Source organism: Prunus avium, chromosome 1 (assembly GCF_965620075.1).
Source record: "Prunus avium chromosome 1, drPruAviu1.hap1.1, whole genome shotgun sequence".
NCBI lineage: Eukaryota > Viridiplantae > Streptophyta > Magnoliopsida > Rosales > Rosaceae > Prunus > Prunus avium.
Window position 1 is genome coordinate 39,172,284 of NC_142284.1, and position 14,945 is coordinate 39,187,228.

The window sequence follows — 14,945 nt, forward strand, 5'->3', positions numbered from 1 at the left end:
TTAAGCAATGATTTTGTCTAACAAGTTTGGCCAGCTTTCCAAGATATATACAACAACAAGAAGTTAATCCTTCAAAAAAAAAAAACTTAATGAGCAAACGAACATAGAAGAAGCCATTGATGAACAATGTCGCCGACTGCATGCCCACACACTGACTGTTAGAAAAAGAATGTTTCTTCTCTACCAACTCTTTTTTTTTTTTTTTTTTTTGGGTTGGGGGGCATGCTTTGGCCATCATATCATGGGCCATAAAACACATCATGATTGTGTTGCTGGAACCAAGTACATAATCTTAAGGGGAGTCTCTTGGCATTGCTTGCTAAGGAGAGAACACGAGGATCATGATTAATCATATATCTTGATTCACCCTGCACTGCACATGTAGTTTGATCATGATCTTGCTGGCTGTTACATGGCCATGGCCCATCTATGCAGCCAGCATGCACAGAAGAGCTTTAAGGGTTTAACCTTGTCATAACTGTAGCAAATACGAACTATTTTGAACTTTGGACTTTTGTGTTATATGATTGGAACTGCGGAAAATGACCCAGAGCAAACATACATTTGTTCAATCAGTGAGTGGTAAAAGTGAAAATGTCTCAAAATAACATTCATGACAATTTAGAGGGTTTATTATTATTATTATTATTGAATACATGTGATAGTCTAAATTTTTCTAACCTAAGGGAAGGGGGTCCGAACTTGAGTGCAACGGACCAACTGACCTAACTGGTATCTACCTAGTTTAAAGGTGTTTAATGCACCCAAAATTTTGAAATTGAGTGCACTGTTCAATCTTTTGGGTGCATTTAGTAGGCTCTTTGGTTTAATTGATTGCCTCGGCCCAAATTGATAAACTCGAGGCAATTAATGCCCATTACCTTGCATTTGGATCCGAATGTTAGCCCAACCCAACTTGAAAGAAAGTGTGGGCTTATTTGCCAAATTGCAAACCTTACTTTGAAGGAGGGTTGTGATATGATGAAATGCATAGATTATGTTCCTGCTGTCGAGTGTTTATGTTTGAGAATGGGTTAAAATGCATATTAAACGTTAAGCTTTTATAAAAGAGATTCCTTTCTATCCAGCCATTACCGATTCCAATCCACTAAGCAAGATAAGTAAATAAATTTCATGATACGCAATGTGGAATAAATATTTGACTCGAAGGAACTCATTGGAAGATAAATAACAAAGTTTTGATTGTTGCTGATTAGTATTGTCTTATATTGGTTCCACTCAAGATTCCATAGAGACTTTTTGGGGTTGGTAAGGCTCTAATCAGTAGTGGTGAGGGGTGAGTGAGAGAGATACCCTTTTGCTTCCAGTCTATTTTTGTTAGTGGTCAAATTATTCTATGTAATAGTACAGTGAAGTGGCAAACATCATTTGATTTTGGTTCATATTTTACAAGTGGTGAACAGCAAAAGGAGATGGTGGGAAGAACTAGAGCCACTAAAAACATGTGTGCATATACGAGCATTCAATTTAAAATTAATTGACAATAGGTGAAGAGGTTCAAGATCATTTAAATCATTGATGCGACTCTGAAGTCTCAACACAAGTCACAACATGAAACCTGTCCTGCTTTGCTGCTTATAAAGCCAGAGGCCCCCTAGGGGGACAGAGCACAAGGCATCACATACTTCACAAAATGGAGAGGCCATTGTTAATCTTGATAGTAATGTGTTGTTACCTTTACAATTGTAAACTTGTACTCTCTGGTCAGTCTATTGAATCACCTCAGTACAAGGTGGTGCACTCAGAATCAGATTTTGAGCTCAGACAGTACAGAGAATCCTCATGGATGTCTGCTCTCGTCAGAGAAACAACCTCCTTTGAAAAAGCCACCAAAGATGGCTTTCACAGGTCAATTTACCAACACTTCATTATTCATTTTTCTCAAATTGTTTTTTTTATATAATTTTTTTGGATGAATATGGTTTGAATTTGATCAGGTTGTATCAGTATATTCACGGAGCTAACCTTAACACTTCAGAAATTACCATGACTGCCCCTGTCTTAACAAGCATTGTCCCATCAGTGCATGGGCCAGCAGAATATTATGTAAGGCTGTATCTGCCTGCCAAATATGAAAGAACACCTCCTCAGCCCTCCGGTGATCTGAATCTGCAGTTTGATAAGTGGAGAAGCCATTGCATAGCAGTCAGAAAGTTTACAGGGTTTGCCAGGGATGACCATTTTCAGAAAGAATTTGAAACTCTTGTGAACAGCCTAAATAAACACTTGAATGGAAAGCCTGCAATTTTGGAAGACAAGAGCTCCTATGCGATTGCCCAGTACAATGCTTCATATCACCTTTCTGGGCGCTTAAATGAAGTGTGGATGGATCTCTCTGGATTTACTTCCGACTGCTGAGAGACAGACAGACATGCAAGTTGATCTGGCTATTTTATAATTTATCGCAGCAATTAGCAAAGCAAGAGATGTTGATATTTGAAATAAATAAAGATGACATCTTTCATGTAAATATTATGCTATTATATATAATAAACATTTATATATTACTTCCAGTAAATACAATACAAATGAAGCCTCGTGTAAATTGTTCATATTGCCACGGACATGTCCTCCTCATTATTTGTTTCATTATTCTTTCTTTTTTTCCTTCTACACAAAACAATGTCTATAGCCCAAATCCTATAAAGAATTTAATACAAAAATAGATCACATTTGGGGTCTTGTCTGGACAACATAGAGTTTCCCATCCCTGATCACACCTTCAATGTCTTGTGGAGACCCATACAGCTCCTCAATTGCACTTCCGGCACGAGCAATGCTAGAGAGGATTGACTTGCGAAAGTTTCCGTCAACCATCAGTGGGTCAGATGAATAGTCAAGCACAACTTTCTCTTCCTCATCCATAGGAACACTGTCAATAGCAAGCAACGATATTAGATTTTAAAAATATATATATTTAATTGAATTCTTAAGTGCATACATTATCTATGCAAACATAAAATGCCCGACAATGAATCTGGCTGAGTGTAGCGATTAGTTTACAATTAGTCGATCATCTATTGATGGAAGCTTATTGCCTGGGAGAGTTGTATGGGAGTCTACCTGTCATAAAGGCCTGCACCTGCATAACCTTCAAGATCTTCACCATTGGAATCAGATCGAAAGATTATGGATCGTCTTATAAAGAGGCCAATGGGTTTGCTAGGGTAACCCAACACCTGAAAATGTCCACATACTCATGAGTGCAAACAATGGCAGGTCCAAGAAAAAAAGATGCACATTCCCCAATTACATGGTTGTGATAGGATTAGTAGGGTCTGTGAAAGCCTATAACCAAGTCGTCATCACTCAAGAAATTAACAACGCAATTCATTGCCCTCCATGGACTCTTATGTCACTTTTGGTGAGAGATGCACAAAAATGTATTACCTGGGGTGAGTCCAGATCATTCTTCTTGCTAATAAAACTTAGAGCACGTCCAGGATAAGCTCCAACCAGGGTTTCCCCAAGTCCCTTAACAACCTATCACAGAAAAAACGACCCAAATCAATGTCACTGATACTAGTTGAAAATATATCTTGCTTAAAAACCACCAAATACCTCAGCATATATCTCTGATGAGTCTCCTGATGATGGGTTAGTCGTGTGAATAACGAATGCATAGTCAGCATTTATGATTTCTTGAACAAGGACAGCCATGCAGAGATAATCATGATCTAATTTCACTTTTCTTGTGCTGAAGTATGCTCTCTCATTCCACTTTGAAGCCCAGACCTGGATTATAACAGATGAGAATGCCCCAATATATCAGAAAGTTTTGGATAGAACAATTTGATCAGCATTAGTTAGCAGACGACTTGAACTCGGATATCATGTAATGTAATTTGTGATAAGCAAAGAGAACTAAAAAACAGCAGAGAGTCAACTCACAATGCTGGCTGGCCCATATATATTACTACTTAAAGGTACTATTTCCCCAACAATAATATTAGGGATGGTTAAATTCCTAGCTCTACTGGCAACTCACAATGTTAGCAAAGCAGTCTTACCTTTTTTATAGCCATCCATGCTTGTTCCCACCTTTGTTCACCTTCATCACCAGGCCAAGGCATTCCTGAACTTTGCATCTTAGTCCTCAGCTCTTGGACCTGAAAATAACTTGCCACATGAGCTAGTATCGTTCACTTAAACTGTATCATTCTGCCTGGAGGCTCCATAGAGTTAATTTCCCTTATAACTAGCAATACTGGATTTTATGTTATATCAAGATAACAAAAGAAGCAAACCGGTAACCTGTAATTCACACTTGAATTTTAGTTTATGAGAGTAAAGGAAAGGTCTACAAAACCCATACATAGAAATATGAAATTTCTTGCTTGGTCACCAATCAGAAATGTCATTTTTAGTCTTTGTTTCTTTACAATTTATGTTGGAAAACGGGTGATGGGATGCCATACATAACACTTTAGAGATTGGAATACCCCTGCAGCGTTCATGTGATTGTAGACTATGAAATGGAAATTGCATGCTTTGCAACCTATTATGAGTTGTTTTGACAAAAAATAAAACTTTTAAAACCTGCTAGTAGCAAAAACATACCAACTGGGGTGGTGCTGCCAGCTGTAAAACGGTCTCCCGAATCTCCCTAAGCGAATCAAAATCTTCACCTTTTAACTTTTTCTTTAGAGTTCCCAACTTTTCAGCCACTGCCTATAAAGTAAACAGACACGAGAGTGTCAGACTAGAGCATTATACAATAAATATGAAACTTGACTAAATACATAATGGATTGCAAGCAGATGGAATGGAACCCTCGTTTGTCCTCATAAGGTAGTGTTATTATAACATTAGACAAGAACAATGCAAAACACAAGTAACCAAATTCATTTTAAGTTTATATATCTTATATAATTGATCTCGGTGATTGAGTAACATCTTAGTCATGTGGCTTCCTTAAACATTGCTTCTTGTTTTTTCCTTTTTCAGTCGACGAATAAAAAAATTCCTCTTTCTATATCAACCATACAGTACTGAAGCTACATCAAATACAGTTGCATTTCCATCACTGCGTTCATTAAATTTTTTGAAGAGTAACAGAGTTCCACCTCATAAATTGTTAGACATTAATTTCAGTATCAAGTAAACTCATCTTCACAATCTGGAACCCCTTCCGTAGTAAATTTGATCGTAATCAAGAGACAACAATTGAGTTACAATGAAAATTCTAACAAATATACCCGACATTATAAGATTTGTGGTGAAGAAAACCTTATTTGAATCTTCTGAAAGAACCTTCTCAAATACTCCAAATGGTAGGGCAACTGATGTAGGAATTCCAATCCAAGACGGCAGTTTTCCTTTTATATAAGAAATATTACGTGATTTAGCTCCAACCTGCCATCACCACAGAAGTTATACAAAATATCAAAAATTAGGAAATTGCATAGTCTAAGAATTTGTCTTTTATAAAGGGATTAAAACCCAGTCAATAGTGAAAAACAAAAAAAAATGAAGGAAACAGAAAATAACTCCATAGCTGTAAGTTGAAAAAAAATTCAAGCTTACCATTTCACTTGTGAACTCATCAGATGATATGGCATATCTACCAGTAAATTGTTTCCTGACCAATGTCAGAGATGGAGTGTCTTCTGTTGAATGAGTTAAACTTGCATCTTCTAGCTCACCCTCATTAACCTCACTGAAATTATACATGAAACAAAAGTAAATAACGTATTTGAGAGACAAGTCATTCAATAATGGAAATTATAACGCATTGAAACTTTTATCGAGTGGCACCTGAAACCATTTTGTCAGCACATAATAGGAGACAACATATGAACATTTTTCATGATCAAGCTACAAAGAAAAAAAGTACCTATAAGTTATATCAGCAGGTGTTGGCTTTATACGTAGTAACTTCCCTTCACTAGCTTGGAGGTCAGCCAGAATATTGGGGTCAAAGCATGTTGCAAAACAAACCTGCAAATAAAAAGTTGGTTATTTTACCAAACATGTCAACTATTATGGAAAGAAAATTATGATTGATGAGTGATTACCTTGCTATTTCTTGCTCGGACAGAGACATGAGATAGGACGTCTGGCATATCAGGTGTCAGCACAGCAACAGTACCATCTGGAATTTCTTCCTCACCTTTTACACTTTTTGCCACCAAAATTGTGGGCTTGCTGTAAACTTTATTCTGAACAGTGAGTAATTCATCCACAACGACCACATATCCAACCACTTCCAGTGGGCTGATAACCTGCCAGCTGTCCAGGTTAACCAAAGTAACATCAGAAAATTATCACCCCATGTAAGTGATATATGTTAAATAATGTTGCTGTTAAATCTTCTTAGTTTTATAACACATCAGAGTGCATTTATTCCTTTATATTACCATTCAATCTCTAACTATTTGAGATTAGACATGATATGATTGGCTAAACAATGGAAGTACAATCAACCTTCCCAGATGAGCAGTCTTTCGAAGAACTGGATCCAGTCGATTAAGGAGCGAGGACAAAGAGGCAGCTGATCCAGCACGGATAATTTCTTCAGTAAATATGTTCACCTGCAAGAAATAATTATGAGCACAGAAACAACAAAGCTATATGATACATATATGAAACAAAATGCTTTAGTTTTGAAGACAGATAATACATACAGCTGATTGGTCCACTCCAAGCTGTGATCCAAGGTACTCTGCTGATGGCTGTAAAACACTGAGATACGATTCTGCCTTGTTTGCAAGTGCAAGGCGGGTTCTGTCTAGGACTGATTTTGCACATAATGCCCAGTCATCGCTGTTACTGTTTAACATGTTTATAGCACGATCCCACCCCTTCATAAGAAACGAAAGAAATCAAATCACTATACTTTAAGAAAGAAAAAAATAAATTGAAATTTTGTAAGACATTTTACACTTTATTAGCACCAGGAAGTACATGTATAGGCTATCTTTATGCCTCCTGAAGACAAACACAAAGGTAATGGGTTTGAAGTAGAACATTACCCACTGACCTAAACAACTGGCGGTACTGCAATATTTAGCCAGCATCTTGGAAATGTAAACAAAAGAAGAAGTCCCCTACTCTTATCCTATTCTTCCAATTGACTTGAATTCTTATAAAACAAAAGAAAAAGAATTCCATATCCAAACATAGGTTTAATAATCCTTATTACAAAACCCATCTGCATGAAGCAAGAACTGGAAAAAGAAAAAGTGTTAAATTTATGATTCGATATTTACCTTCAAACAGTAAACAAGGTCCTCATTATCATCTGACGATAGTGCCAGGTTTTCTAGAACCAAAGAGATGAAGTACATAATTTTCTGCATAATGCATAAATCAGCCGATCAAAACATAAATTTTGGACTTTATCATTGCAACTGATCGTATTAGACTCAAAATGACGCAACATTGGTGGAGAAGAAAAAGGAGAAAAAGTAAACCGAGATTGATTCTGAGACATATAGATATTTTCTTAGAGATAAGAAATACCTCTGGCCCAGCATTGTTCAGTTCTTCATATCCCCTCTCAATAGCAGTCCTGACAGTAGAATCAAGGGCAATGTCCAAAAATAATAGATCCCTCAGACGATCATGAGGCTTAGAGAGCAATGGCCAAAGCGCCTGGCGAGCCTCAAGCAAACCCTGAATTAATTTTTTTTTTTTAAACATTGAAAATCAGAGTTAGAGCGTAAGAGAATGACTGGAAAAATAAATTCCAATATCAAAATTTCACAAACCTCAATAAGGACTTCCACATTTCTGTCTTCAACATGTTCTAGTACAAATCGCAGGAGGTCCTGGATAAATGTCAAGATGCAAAATCTTATTAGTTATCTCATTTAGTTCACCCATCATAAGAAATTGAAATGAAGTTGAGAACATTACTGGAAACTCAGATGGCAAGCCAGATATAGGGTTTATTTTTACTCCAACCATGAATCCTTGACCCTGGAAAGAATGAAAGGTCCTATTATTGCTAACAAGTAACAGTGCATTATGTTGAGCTACTCCAATTAACTATTGATATTACCTCAGATTTGTAGCCCATACAATTTTGAATGGCAGATTCAAGATCTGCACCTGAATGAACTGCCTGCATGTAAATATTGATCAGTCAATATTGGTAGAAAAGAAAGCTACAACATAATGCACAGCACGCAATACGGGTCAAAAGAAGTCCACATAATCAGAAAACAAATTTGCACAAAACCTCTTTTCATCATAAAAGGAAGAAAATGTATCATGAAATTCCTCCTGTGATATGGATATCATCTATTTTACAGAAGAAACAACTGAAAGAATAGGTGTAGTACCACTATACCATACCATATACAACATGACAAACTCTTCATGATGGATGCCATAAATCATGCAAATTTATGTGATGCAGATGTTTATAATAATAATAAAAAACTAGTCAAACATAAAACTTAGACGTCAAATGTTTAGGAATCCAACCTTCAAAGTTCTCATGTAGTGCCCCAAATCCCGCAGAAGACTCTCTTTCTGATCTCTCCTGAAATTGGGTTCATTATGGATTCCCCGATCATAGCTTAGAAGACGTTCTTTTGTGATTCCATTATCATTCAATGTTTTCCAGTAAACACCAATATCAAAGTCATTTTTTATGTAATCCAATAATGCCTGCAGTGACAAGTGACAATGTTAATGATAATTTTTTAAATTTAAAAAAAAACCACTGAATAGACCCTAACAAGCTTCGGCTCCAATACCTGACAAATAACAACATCATCTGGACTAGTGTTATTATGCAACTTTTGATGCCATTCCTCCATCATTCCGCCCTTGCACTCATTGTTTCTCTGACATCATTCAATAAATTACATTAAATCTGAAACTTGTCCAGAAATGAGGGAAGTGAATATTGGACCACATGAAGTAAAGTAAAAATAATAATCTCCACCTGGATGACAAGGATCTCATCTCGAATTCGCTGTCCCACATCCCCTTCTCCTCCACGGCCAACAGTAGACATAATCATACGTAGAAGTTCTCGATACTGTGGATGACTTGCATAAATGCTCTGGAGCAAGTCTGTGAGCCTGTCCTGTGCTTTACTAATCTCACTGCACCACGAGGAAAATAAAAATACTGTTGAGTTTAAAGGAAGACCTGGGTTTGACATATTAGGAGAAGTGAGATGTGCAGAGAAACAGAAGTCATGGAAACTAGACTTGGTCCTTGTAACTAATCATACATGGGAGCCATTTAAGATGATATCCACATATCTCCATGTCCATATTCCCCAAATAGAAAGTATTAACAAAGCATACTCTAGAGATCAAAAGAATTGTACCGTGGTTTCACGTTGTAATTTTTATTCCAAATGAGCTGTCTCGTAGCCATAAACCTCATCCACACCAAAATACCTGCAAGACCTAATTCACCAGAATCTTTTGCTTGATTGATTAAGTCTGCTGCAATGTTAAATCTGAGAAAAGGAAAATATGAGATTCAGAAAAGAAAACGAAATGAACCAATTAGAGCACCCATAACTTTCTCCAAGTTGAATTCATCACAAATATAGTAGTAACTAGAGCATTCATTTACACTTAATATATTGGGGGACAAATAAAGTAGAATGGTATAAAATGGAACAAGAAATACCAAAGTCAATGAATCTATATATTATCTAATTCCAAAGAGATTACTGACCGATGCATAAAGGATTTCTGTGCCTCACTCTCCTTCTCTGCTATTTTATCCAACAAACCCTTCGCAGTACCTTTGCCATCACCAGCATCCTTGAATGGGAAAAGTTCAGTGATTAAAATTGTAAAGGTAATGGAACCTGGAGTAGAATCTAGATAAGGCACTCGTAGAAATAGACATTATGACCAAAAACAAGGAGCAACCTTCTGAACTTTCTTGAGTTCAACACCAAAGTCAACATAGAAATCCGAGCCTTGATTCTTAATCCAATTTCCAGCAGAACAAAGAACGAATGGCATTCCTTTGAAACTCTCCTCTTCGATTTCTATTTCTAAATATTGAACCTGTAAAGTTACTGGCAATATATCAAGACAATTTTCTACAGAAATATATTTACTAGTCTAAAGTACCAAGGCCCATGGACCAATTCATGTTTCCCTTGGCATACCTCATAAGTAGGGTCAGCAGAACTTTGAAATTGTGTTTCAGCGGCCCCCTTTAGAGAAACTGAACCCTGGGGAAGTGCATTTGGAGGTGGTTCCTGAAAATGACAATATAGCTTACTTAACTCTTTCGTGCTCTGTGATTAACAAGCAATGCATGGAAAATTAAAAAGAGAAATGTGAAAGAACGAAAATATTTAACATATTCGTGAAGACCATATTTTTAATTAACAGATTTAAAAATATTACCGACCACTCTCCAGCCTTGTTTTCAGATAAAGCCCAGTGAAGGGTAAGTGGTTCTTTGAAATCTGTTGCAAGATGAACCTTTGTCTTTCCAGCAGGCTTGGTTACAAGTACCTTAAAAATGTTTCAGGATTCTAAAATTCAGTTTACTCCCTACAAGAAAATTGCCTTGCAGAAAAAAAAAAAAAAAAAAAAAAACCAGAAGAACCAAGAATCAATACGCATAATTGTCTCACCAGGAGGTCCTTATCATTGAGCCTGAAAGTATATTTCCTCAGAACAGAACCACCATCCTGTTCTTTCTTTGCCTTGGCGAAAAGCTCAACTGCTGTCAAAGGTTTTGGTTTGACTGAATGTTCTTTATCTACAATTTTAGCTTCATCTACAATTTTAGCAGCATGTTTATTGATAATCTGCATAAAGTCCCTCTTCTTGCGCTGTATTCTGGCGGTTCTAAAAACCTGTTTACTCTCAAATTTCTTTGCAACCTTTGTTTGTATCTCTCCTTTGGTAATCTTCTTCCTTATCTCATCAAGAGAGGAACCTTTCTCTAGTTCCCTCTGCAACTCTTGTCTTGCTTCCTCAAATTCCCTCTGTTTTCAGAAAATCACACCAATCAAGATCAACTCTAAGCAAAAACAGGAGATACAACTCATTGAACACACCAAGGAAGCAAACAGTTAGTCTCCATTTGCTTGAAAGGAGATACCTAAAAGGAAAAAGAGGGGAAAAATAGAAACAAGAACCAAGAAGCTCAAAGGAGATTTGGAATTTACAAGTTGCTCTTCTGGGGAGTAGTTGGGTTTCCCAGCTTTCTCCCAGCGTATATAAGATTGTATTTGTACAAGATCCTCAGGAATCCTCTCTGTCTCAGAAAGAGATGGTTCTTCAATTTTACCACCATCATTTTTCTTAGTCAGCCTCACTTTGAGATCTTGTATGGACGTACCCCTAGCTACTTCCTCCAATAGCTCACTTCGGGCTGCTTCATACTCCACCTATAAACAGTAAATATTCATTAAAAGCAAACCAAAATAGCATAAAAAGTCTTTAAATCAACTTCACAAGTTTCTCTTGTCAAATGTTCTACAAGGAAGCTAAATGACTAATGAATTTTCATTAGCCAGACTTTATATAGCATGAAATCATATACATAGAGAACTCTGTCCCTTGAAAGGAAGTTCAACACTAATCTTTAGGAAAATTCCACCTAAAGGAAACTACATTTCATAATCCATATGAAATTATACTAAACCAATCCTTATTCTGTAAGAGATACATTACACATGAGCACCATGGTATAAGGGTGAGGATGGATGAGATTCTGCAACACAGAGAAATCCTAACACAACTGGATTTCTCTCTCCATGGGAAGTAAAAAATGAAAAGGAAAGAAAGAATTACAGTTGGAGATGCAGTAACAATGATGACAGGAAATTTGTAAACTTAGATGGCACATTTTACATGCCTTCTCTTGCTCTGGTGTTTCTTTCTTCCCGGGGGAAGTAATAAGCAAAAGGAGAAAAAGAATTACAGTTGGTGATCCAGTAATGATGACAATAGGATATTTGTAAAATTAGAGCACAATTCACATGCCTTTTCTTGCTCTGGTGTATACATCTGTTTACCCTTTCTTTCCCATCTCAAATATGCTTGAATTTGTACAAGTTCTTCAGGAACTGAAGCATTGGATATCAGCTTCTCTTTCGCAGGTAACTTAACATGAAAGTTATCACCATTGTTCTTAAACCTGCCAAAGAAGATTAAGGAAGAATAAAACTCTTCATCCCATTTACATCAAAGTTACTAGGCCAAGAAAAAACAGAACAAATGAAAGCCTACCATCTGTTCTGGCTTTCATCAACTATAAGAAACTCGATTGCTTGTATTGCAGGATCATCAATCTCAATTTTGAGCAAGGAAATGGAGCCAGACTAGAAAAAAATCAATTGATAGACAAATAAATCTTCAGTTAGCCCAGGAATAAACAAATATCATATTTGTGCTGCTTTAAAACCTTACTTTTTGAAAAGGAGTTCTAAGAGCTTTGTTCTTATATACTTTGGTCCCATCTGGGCGCTGAGAAGGAAGCACCCACTTTCTGAAAATAGAAAATGATAAAAAGGAAAGAAGACATCTCAGATTATAAGGTAGACATCTTGAGTATCTGACTCAACTAAAGAAGCAATTACAGGGAAACTTACTCTTTTCTATCTTGTATCCCACCCCAGTGAAGAGTCAAAGAGTGACCGCTGTATGTTACCCGAATGTCTACTTGAGTGGCAGACCCTGGAGACGATGCATTCACATAAACCTGCCCATTTAGGTATGGCTTCTGTTAGTATAGTCCCTTGTGGCATATCTTGGCTCAGCTGAACTCAACAAAGGCTTATCCAAATAGATAACATTGGTCTAAGAACCTAACACTTACACTACATGTACCTGCAATTCAATATTCCCACCAAGATTGAATTTCCCTGCAAGCTGCTGCTACAAGGCAAAAGTCAGTTAACATTAATACATTCCAAGCCAACAAACCAGACAAATCAGAATAAGATTTCATTCAAATCTCAACTTTAAAATAATTTTTCTAGTCCACTCTTGAATAAGATTTCATGTATTATTTATATTGCACTTGATTTAGAATTACGGAACCTCATCTTAAAAATGTTTCAGACAAGCAAAGAGTAACAATTATCTGGAAAAAAAGAAAAGAAAAAAAGAAGGGTTTATTGTATAAATTTGGAGACACTGGAGGAATTGAATTTGGAAATTTAACCAGTGGCCAACATTCAAGCTCAATTCTTAACAAAGCCTTAATGCGGACAAATGGGAACTGGACACATTGTCCATTACACCACCTCCCTAACCCTAGCATTATCAAGCTATTTTCTACTAGGTTTTCCAATGGATAATTAAACAAATTATTGAAAACTACTCAAATGCTATAATTCAAAACTGATCAATATGAACAGAAATTTCCATACATCGGAAGGCAGATCTGTGGTTAATACAGCGCGAGGAACGGCTGTAGCAGGGCGGCGTGACCCCATGGCTAACTTGGGTTTCTGGACGTTCAAATTGTTCCCACAAAATTTCTTGGATATGGGTGACTTCCGTGCCTGTGCTGCCACTTGGTGGACACTCTTGGCTTGAAATAATGTGTTAGCAGGAATACCAGAAGAATTTATCTTGCTTTGAAGCAAGCTATGGCCTACCGAATTGCTCATGTTCGTTGATACCCTCCTCAATTCTGAAGAAACCAAAGAATCCATCCGAAGGAGAAGAAATTAGAGCAAGCTACGCCATTTAAAAGCATTCATGAATTATCAAGTAAATTAAGTTCTTACACATACATACACAAACATGTAATTCTTACTGATTCTGTGTTTGGTTGCCGCGAAAGCTGAGGAAAATAAAAGGGAAAAAGGAAAAGGAAATCACTTTACTAGTTTCTTATTTTGAACGTTGTTCTGATTTTTGAGAAATCGCCACCTATTTAAATACATCTATTTAAAGCTTATATCTTTTTACTTTGGCAAAAGGAATTCAAAATCTCAAGAGGTGCACGACATATCTTTCGCTGCTTTTCTTCTTTGTTATAAGCATTTTCTCAGGAACCAAACGGAAAATGGGTAGAAAATTAAGCGAAAAACAAGCAGCAATGCAACATTCCCATTCGTTTTAGTTCAGAAACCATAAATGCCAGTAAAATTCGATGAATAATTGATCAAACTGTTTGAATAAATAAAACAGAAATTGAAGAAGCTACCTCTGGAAATTGATTCAAGCTCTGAGAGTTTAGAGGGAGAGAATGAATATACGATCAGATTCTTGAAAGAGAAAGAAAGAGGGTGGTGAGTGAGTGAAGAAGGGTGAAGAGAGAGAAACAAAAAGGTGGAGGTCGAAGACGAAGGCTTTGGTTTTGAAGCCAGTCCGCGAATTCTTGTGATTGGTGGGATTTGTAACCAGTAGTTATTCTTCTGGAAATCAAAGAGAGCGAGTCTACGTAAGTGACATGGCGCTTTATCTCCGCCGATGGACGCGTGGCCACATTTTCTTGTCTCGTTAAGTTAAGTTGAATGAGAGAGAGATCTGATGACTGGAGAGAGAAGGGGGACATCACACTACATATTTGCCCTCGATGTTAACCCAAATTTCATTACTGACCTTCCTCCTTTTGATATTTGTTGGAATTGTTTGTCGCTAAGCTTATTACAAAGAATCAAATCTTTTAATAATGAGCTCGCTATGGACTGAACGAAAATGACTACCACATACCAATTAGTATGAAGAGATTATTTGAAAAATAAGATACAAAATAGGACATACAAAAAACAAATGAAAGTTTCTATAATAATAAGTCGGTTTCTCAAATGCACGGATAAATAGATAAATGTTTTTAACCAGTATCCTCTCATTATCGTTAAAAGTTGAATGTTATTACAATTGGGTCTCTCTTTTTTTCTGGAATTATAAGATGTGCCCCACAACCACAATGCCAACTTGCGAGTGTACCATTTCTGCAAAATCATATCAGAGCAACTCTAGATGCAGTCCGTCCATTTATAGTCCACACTGCACTCA

General features: G+C 36.7%; 2 protein-coding genes across 5 annotated transcripts; one reads left to right on the plus strand and one right to left on the minus strand.

The window, feature by feature from the left end:
* The first annotated feature begins 1,552 nt into the window (after positions 1–1,552).
* LOC110773587 (uncharacterized) lies at positions 1,553–2,548 on the plus strand. Its single transcript, XM_021978110.2, has 2 exons — positions 1,553–1,869; positions 1,959–2,548. The coding sequence occupies exons 1-2, from the start codon at positions 1,655–1,657 to the stop codon at positions 2,377–2,379; spliced, it is 636 nt and encodes a 211-aa protein (XP_021833802.1). The 5' UTR covers positions 1,553–1,654; the 3' UTR covers positions 2,380–2,548.
* On the minus strand, positions 2,481–14,403 carry SEX1 (Pyruvate phosphate dikinase, PEP/pyruvate binding domain-containing protein). Of its 4 annotated transcripts, none has more exons than XM_021978109.2 (34): positions 14,131–14,403; positions 13,346–13,611; positions 12,801–12,842; positions 12,563–12,672; positions 12,381–12,459; positions 12,201–12,292; positions 11,955–12,108; positions 11,135–11,356; positions 10,595–10,951; positions 10,362–10,472; positions 10,118–10,210; positions 9,873–10,013; positions 9,673–9,761; positions 9,314–9,448; positions 8,921–9,083; positions 8,730–8,819; positions 8,455–8,640; positions 8,027–8,089; positions 7,882–7,944; positions 7,734–7,793; positions 7,486–7,638; positions 7,233–7,316; positions 6,648–6,824; positions 6,448–6,554; positions 6,039–6,252; positions 5,858–5,961; positions 5,548–5,680; positions 5,251–5,376; positions 4,582–4,692; positions 4,032–4,130; positions 3,583–3,756; positions 3,412–3,504; positions 3,085–3,200; positions 2,481–2,893 (listed from the first exon to the last, which is right to left on the minus strand). In XM_021978109.2, exons 2-34 carry the CDS (start codon positions 13,586–13,588, stop codon positions 2,689–2,691), a joined length of 4,389 nt encoding a protein of 1,462 aa, XP_021833801.1. In that variant the 5' UTR covers positions 13,589–13,611; positions 14,131–14,403; the 3' UTR covers positions 2,481–2,688. The 4 variants fall into 4 exon arrangements, with proteins under 4 accessions (XP_021833801.1, XP_088106777.1, XP_021833799.1 ...); XM_088250651.1 differs by having other exon boundaries at positions 11,135–11,350; positions 12,801–12,848; XM_021978107.2 differs by having other exon boundaries at positions 12,801–12,848.
* Between the last annotated feature and the right edge of the window lie 542 nt (positions 14,404–14,945).

Excerpts from the sequence above, each read along its gene's own strand:
- LOC110773587 (XM_021978110.2), top strand. The coding sequence starts at position 1,655 with ATGGAGAGGCCATTGTTAATCTTGATAGTAATGTGTTGTTACCTTTAC. Across the intron at positions 1,870-1,958 it reads ACCAAAGATGGCTTTCACAG|GTTGTATCAGTATATTCACG; the intron begins GTCAATTTACCA and ends GAATTTGATCAG.
- SEX1 (XM_021978107.2), bottom strand. The coding sequence starts at position 13,588 with ATGAGCAATTCGGTAGGCCATAGCTTGCTTCAAAGCAAGATAAATTCT. Across the intron at positions 12,673-12,800 it reads GTGGGAATATTGAATTGCAG|GTTTATGTGAATGCATCGTC; the intron begins GTACATGTAGTG and ends CTAAATGGGCAG. Across the intron at positions 3,757-4,031 it reads CATGGATGGCTATAAAAAAG|GTCTGGGCTTCAAAGTGGAA; the intron begins GTAAGACTGCTT and ends GTTATAATCCAG.